The 7,124-nt window shown below is 45.0% G+C and overlaps 1 protein-coding gene across 4 annotated transcripts in view; it reads right to left on the bottom strand.

The window, feature by feature from the left end:
• Positions 1-1,587: 1,587 nt before the first annotated feature.
• Positions 1,588-7,124, bottom strand: part of XPNPEP1 (X-prolyl aminopeptidase 1) — a 31,570-nt gene continuing 26,033 nt past the window's right edge. For all 4 annotated transcript variants that reach the window (XM_048311539.1, XM_048311537.1, XM_048311538.1 and 1 more), the window contains 5 exons: positions 6,234-6,303; positions 4,889-5,062; positions 3,964-4,040; positions 3,191-3,289; positions 1,588-2,136 (listed from right to left, as the gene is read on the bottom strand). In XM_048311539.1, coding sequence (XP_048167496.1) covers positions 2,008-2,136; positions 3,191-3,289; positions 3,964-4,040; positions 4,889-5,062; positions 6,234-6,303 — 549 coding nt within the window. In that variant the 3' untranslated portion in view covers positions 1,588-2,007. The remainder of the gene's footprint in view (positions 2,137-3,190; positions 3,290-3,963; positions 4,041-4,888; positions 5,063-6,233; positions 6,304-7,124) is intronic.

Here is a 7,124-nt window from a genome sequence, read left to right as displayed (position 1 = left end):
TCTGGCTGTAAAGAGGGAACTGAGGTGGGGAAAAAGTCTAATAAGACTATTCAAACCTGAAAAATTGCTTTTGGTGTTGTGCTCCCCCTTCACACTAAAGTGTCCAAGCCAGCCACACTGTCTTTAGGCTACAGGGACAAAAGCATCCCTGGCTTCTGTGTTCCTCCGTTTGGTAGAAATCCTCCTCTTCTGCCTTCCTGTGGGATGCACCTGTCCTTACGTTTGAAGAGACCTATCCAGGCTCAGTCTTTGCCAGGAGATCCGGGATGCCATTCTTGGGAACACCTGGGTGAGCAGTGCCCTGCCCCCACCGGCCTGCAGCAAGCAGCAGGGGTCTGCTGGAGCTGCCAGCACTGCCCTGCAGAGCAGCTGCCTTCCTTCAGCTCCACAGGGCCGGGGGAGGCTGGGCTGCCAGCTCCTGAGCTCAGCCTTACTGAACACACACGGATTTTCCTGGGAAAGGCCTGCCTTGACACAGCACAGCTGTGATCGATTGTCCTTCCATCCTGTACCCACAGAAGCAACAGGCTCCTTCAGCAGAAAGCTTTTGCCTGACCTGTTTTAAGGGACAGCACAGACTCATGAGACACTTGGGCGTGGTTACGGTGTGAGCTGGGTTTCCACAATCACAGCTGAGCTGAAAGTTGATGCTTCCTGCAGGTGGTGGGAAAGCACTTGGATACTTAAATACATGTACTTGTCTACAGAGGCTGAGGGGTGAAAATGACCTTTTAAAGCACTTACTGCACTTCTGTTTTATCACCTCCTTGGAAAAAACAGCTAGGAGGAACTTTGTTCCTCTTCCCAGCCCTTTTTCATTTGACTGCATGATACTGCTTCTGAGTTCCAGGACTTAAGAGAAATACTAATTTCATGCCATTTAACAGAGGTTCGTTTTTCCCTCAGAAATTCTTGTGGGGAGAGGGAAAGAAAACTACATAAACAAACATTTCCACTTGCTCTGAAAATTTCTTTGAAGTATCAGGAATTTAAGTTGCTGTTACCCGATTGTTCTCTTAATATCCGATATTGAAGCTGAGTTTCGATCAAACACTCGCAGTGAAAGCTTCAATGCCCGAGGAAAGCGCTCAGCCCGCAGTACGTGGCTCGGCCACCGGGTGTCCCTGCGCCCTGCCCGGCCCGGCCGCGCCGACTGACCCCACCGCAGAGTTCGGCCTTTGTCCATTGTGGGCATATTTATTTATTTTAACTTACTAATTGCTTTGTGTCCAGGAAGAGCTGCAATTCCGTGATACTGCCCACGCATCCTGCACTGCCATGGGCTGAACAAGCACGCAGTAAGACATAACAATAGACAGAAGTACTGGCCCGGGCGCTCTGCACACACAAACCTCGGCCGAGTGCCTCCATATCCTTCCAGGACCTGTCACAACGCAGAACCGACTGCTCCTGCCAGCTCTCTCCATAACCTCTGCCCAGTGCCTGGCATCAGGCAGTCCTATACATATTTCTTCCCTGTCTGAGCTGCATGCACACGTAAAGGTGGAAAGATGAGGTTCCTGTCCTTCTTCAAGCTGCCAAACCCAACACATCACCGACTGCAAGAGAAGACAGATGGAGCAAACAGCAGATTGGAATCTTTTATTCAGTAATCAGTCCTGCTGTGTGGGTAACATCTTAGCAACTGGAACCCAAGTATGCAAAAATACTGAGTTTTCACAGTGAAAAACCAGACAATATAAAATATTCCAGTATTGCCTCTTAAAATCATTATTGAAATAAGACCCCTGTTTCAAAGGCAACGTGCTGATTTATTTTGTTTTCTATGCTCAATCCCTCCCCCAAAACACTTGTTCAGACAGTAACCCTCCTCAGCCCCACCTTACCCGCACGTGTTGTGGGGCAAGAAACACTACATGAAATCCCTTCTTGATTTCCAAATGCTTATTGAAGAATGTCCTCCCAGTAGTGCCAAGGTCCAGAAGACGCAGGTGATGGGAACACGGAGCCGTGCTGATGTTCCACACACCGCAGACAACAGCGGTGCTACTGAACTCTGCCCAGAGGCTCCGTCTCCCGGAGCAGCCACTGAAGAGCTTCGTGCCGGCCTTGCCTCTCCAGCTCTGCTCCAACTACTTCCCTGCACTTCTGATGGTACTCGTTCACCCAGTTACACTGGAGAAAGGGAGGGGTAGGACAGTCAGCACACACACAGAAGAGAGTTCGTGACCTTACAAGTTACGTACAGCCAAAAACATTGGTAGGCCCTTGTGCTCTTTGGGTCTGAGCTGCTAGGCTGCGCTGGAATCCTGTCCTGAAGAGGATTCAGATCTCTATTATATGGATGTGACTTGTAAATTTGATAAGGGTAGGAACTGAAGCAATTTGTCCTGGGTTTTCAGAGGAGACAAGAGTCAATTCAGCTGACAAGTAAAGTCTCTGCAAATCACTGCCTCCAGCAAGTCTGAATAGCTGCCTTGGCACAGTTTAATAAACAGCTTTGCAAAATTGTAACTGGACAATGCACTCCTGAGGCAGAAGCTGCCCTATTGATCTGAACAGGTAACCCTAGGGCAGATCTTGGTACCCTCCACAACCCTCCTCAGCAAACAGAAATGCAAAACAGGGTTATCATTCCAAAGAGGAGGATGTGCTGAGGTAAAATAAGGAGTATGGTAGAAAAACAGGATGAAATATGCCATGGAGAAGGTAGTGGGAGACTTAAAAAGAAAGCTTAGAGTATGAAGCTGTTCAGGAAATAAATGCTGCTGAGCAGGTGTCAGAGAAGTCTGCTCAGAGTTGCTATGTACTGAACAATGGGGTGTGCCTGAATGGGACTGGTCACAAGCAGATAGAGACAAGATGGAACAGTCATCACAATAGTCCTTGGGGAAACAGCATCATAAGACAGACATTTGCCAGAAGCAAATTAAGGCAGGAGTAGGAAAAGAGATGATAGCAGCACGTATCATATTAAGGGAACTACCAAAACGACGTAATTGGTGGGACCCTCACTGCCCTCATCATATAACTTAGATAGGAAGGACCTCTGAAAAGCTCGTTTAGTTCACCCCCTCACTTCAAAGTAGATCAAGCTTAAAAATAAGTCAGAGTGCTCAGGATTGCTCTCTGGATCTATGAAATGGAACAAAGGCCAGTGGTTCTTGCAAACAGAACAGAACAAGCTGGTTCTAGTGTAAAGAAGGCGATGCAAACCTGTTTTACTTACCTCCTTTTCTGTCAGCAAATTAACATCAATCATTTTCATCTGGATTGGAACCAGGGTCAAGGGTTCAAAAGTCAGGCTCCCTCTGTTTTTGAAATTGTACTGCAGCAGAAAGACAAACGGATTGTATGGTTTTAGAAACAGCTCCACCTGGATCATACTTACTCCTTGGTTATGTCATCACTACAGAACAACCCAGGTAACATTCAAATGAGAGGGTAGCAACTTGCAGTAACATTTTTCTTACACCTCAAGCAAAGAATCTCAATATAAACCTTAGTTACTTCTTTCAGTGGTCCCTTTCTAAAGGTCAAAAATCATACAGGACTTCAGCTTGATGACTATATGATCATTTTCAGTCTGGCACTTCTAAAAGCATAACCAGCCAGACTGGCAACTATAGTGTCAAGATCTGTAGTTTCGTTTCTACTGCTGCTGAGGACTCTCTACCAGAAAGGAAAATCCCAACTTGCGGTCAACCAGTTCTACAGCAATGACTCCAAGGGGCTGAAAAGATGCTTCAATACACAGACAGAAAACAATTTAAAACAACTCTCACACACACATTTCAACCCATGGAAACTCTGCAGCTGTTTCCTGTGCCCCCATTAACAAGGGCAACTTAGAACCACTGTTCACCAGTGTGGGGGTTTGGAGACCAGGAATCTTGAGTAGGCTTTAACTGTCTGCAGCATGGTCCCACCTAAAGTTCCAGTACTTTAAGTTTTATAACCAGCAAGTCATGGAGAAAGGTGCATCCTGAACAGGTTATTCACCTTGGTTTCGGCAGGGATCACGAGGACAACGTTTTCTATTCGGATCCCAAAGGACCCATCTTCGTAATAGCCAGGCTCTGCAGAAACAGACAGTAATTAAATAAGCCACATTGCTGCACTCTGCAAGTTCTTATTCCCTATGGCCAAACTTCCCCTCTATGTCTTTAGTCCACTGAAGTCACTAAGCAATCTTGACATCAGGCAACCACAGAGGCAAACAAATTTCTGATGCTACTAAATAAACCCGCACAGAAGCCCCGAGCAAGGTGACAGCAGAAGTTCTCAAAGAGAGCAGAAACAAGACAGACAGCCCTCAAGCTTCAGAAGCTCCTTGGAATTCAAGAGAGAGCACAGAATTCTTGTGTTATATACAAATACCAGAAACTCTGAAAATATTAATGTCTTCATGAAAGGCAGGTGGGTAACCCCTTCCTCAAAACACTCTTTTAGAGACTGTTCCCCTGACTTCCTGAGAGGACTTTGCAGCCCTGAAGGAATGTAAATCTCTCAGCAAACCCCAGCAGGCTGTTAATTTACTACTGGAAGAATGAGGCATGCAAAGATTTAACAGCTGCCTCAAATAGCCCATAGCAAAGACAGGATCAGCTCCTGAAAGCTTGGTGTCCACCTTGTACTGCAGCCAGTTCTTCCACAGTATGCCAGGGCCAGCTGGTCAGCACAGCTCTTCTGCGGCCTGTGCTGTAGAGAGCAGGAAGCAGTCCTGCAGCACCCCACTGCAAAGGTGCTTCATGGAAGGTGAAAAGCTAAAGTGAGGGTCTTTACCTAGACAGCTTAAATGACAACTAAAACAGCAAGCTGAGGAAGCAGGCCCAGAGCTTTTGATCCAACCCTTCCTGTCATCTGCAGGTCCCTTAAGAGCTTGGTCCCTCCCCAGTGACCACAGAGAATCACCAGTGCTAAATACCATCAGAGACAATCATTCCAGCCTCCAAGGGCTCGTCTGCAAAGGTTTTGTAGCTAATGCCACAAGGACCCTCATGTACATTTAGGAAAGAGCCAACTCCATGTCCTGTCCCATGCAGGTAGTCCAAGCCACAGTCCCACAGGGCAGAGCGGGCAAAGGAGTCTAGAAGGTGACCTGTAGACAGACAAGGAGAGAATTCAATCAAGTCAGGGTCCCTCAGAGACACTGATAATCACACTGAAGGTTCAAACCTGAAAAACATGCAAAAAAAAAAAACCAAACAAAAAAAACCTACCAGCACCCCCATCAAAAGTTTCCACCACCACCAACCAAAGAAAGCAAGTCATTGGATGGTTAGAAGTTATGGGGCAGATTTGACAATTGTGACATTCAGGCTCTTTCTCAGCTAAAGAGCCCCTCTCTCTTCCATTACATAGGTCTTGAGAAGACGGTCTGTAACAAACATTGCACTGCTGCTTGTTCCACTGGCATTTTCAGAAAATAATCTAATGGTTAAAGGTCCCACAGAGAATTCAGTACCTTTCGTAAAAGGAGCTGCACTAACTGAACTGAAAATAGGAGAGCTGACAATTGTATTTGGTGGACTAATCAGCCAGGCTTCTTGCCTGGATGACCACCCATTTCACATTGTTTCAATCAGAGGGCACAGAATTTCTGTTGCCTGCATATGAACACCCATGTATCCAAGTTCAGACACCTTTCAGTTTCAGTTTAGGTTTCTCATAGCACCGTGCAGCTGCTTTTAACTTGCCTACCCAAGAATGAAAACTAAAGAAATCTCTAAAAAGAGGTGGTTTTGTATAAGGTATGATCAGGGAGAAAATAACTGTAACAAATTCACCAGAGGTGGATGTATGTCACAGCTTCTCCTGCACAAAATCAAAACAGCTCCTTTGTGTGTCATTTTCCCCAAGTATTTTCCCACTGATATAAGAGATTCCACAGTAACTGGAAGAGAATTAGCCAGTCTTTATGAAGCTGGAAAGGGACCTCTCACTTTGATAGGGCCATTAGTAAAGAATAAAGACAACCTCCAAGCACAGAAAGGTCACAGATGTGTTAAGAGTGCCACTGAGTGATGAAAGTCACTATCACCCTAGAGCCAGAGCACTTCCAATATCCTTTGGACTCCCCCCTCAGAATTTTCAGCACTGGTTGATGCTGAGAGAAAAGGCATCAGCAATCCAGAATCCAAACTGCTGTGACAGAAACAGACAGTTACATCAACATCTGCCTAATCTGCCTAGACCTGTCAATCATAACATTGTTCTCAGACCACTTAATGGCTCTTCAGAGGTCAAAACACTCCAACTCACCAACCCACCTTTGGTTCCATTTGGGAAGATGGCTGCACTCACAGCTATATGTCCCTTCAGGACATATGTGAAGCATTCCTGTCAAAGAAATGTGTGCCATAAGTAAAGAGGGAAAGAAAAAGCTTTGTATTTCCCAAGAAGAGAAAGAAAGGCTGCATCTTGTAGCAAATTGTGAAAGATATGGAAAAACTTGCTTGTGGTCTCCTGTGGCTGGAAATGCCAAAGCAAACCATGAGTAAAATACATTTAAATCATTCTGAAGATCCCTCTCCAGTAACTACAGAGAGAGCATCACAAACTCAGACTGCAGGTTTAGCAGCAGCATTCACCTGATCTACATGACTGATGTCCTTTGTGGCTGTACTTTTACTTCCTGGGCTAAGTGAACTATAATAATGAAATTAGTTTTAGTTAAGACTAATAAAAAGTTAAAGAAGCAATTTAAAATAAACAAAATTACATTGGTGAATTTTCAACAAAGACCTTTTCAGGTAAGTCTGAGACTGATTTTTCATATGGTACACTAGGCACAATCTGACTGGAGCCTTGCATCAAACACTGAGCCTTGCACTAAATTACACCCTCCTGGCTCCTGTATTGGACAAACCAGTAATGTTTATCCTCAGTTTGCTGATTTTCTTATTTCTTAGAAGAAACATGTCACTTTGCAGATGAGAACTGTGCATTTTAAGATAGGAAGGTGTCAATTCTCTATAACAGTTTATATTTTGGAAGTCTGAAGTATGACAGTCTCCTTTGCAGTCTTTATCCAAATGCTGCCACATACTGGTAAATAAATGGTAACTCGATAGAGAACTTTGACTACATAGCAATAGGGCATATTACTAATTTAAGTATCTCTAATAATAAGGGTCAGATCACAAACCACAGTGTGATGC

Source organism: Corvus hawaiiensis, chromosome 8 (genome assembly GCF_020740725.1).
Source record: "Corvus hawaiiensis isolate bCorHaw1 chromosome 8, bCorHaw1.pri.cur, whole genome shotgun sequence".
Taxonomy (NCBI): domain Eukaryota; kingdom Metazoa; phylum Chordata; class Aves; order Passeriformes; family Corvidae; genus Corvus; species Corvus hawaiiensis.
This window is presented reverse-complemented; position numbering and strand designations above follow the sequence as displayed.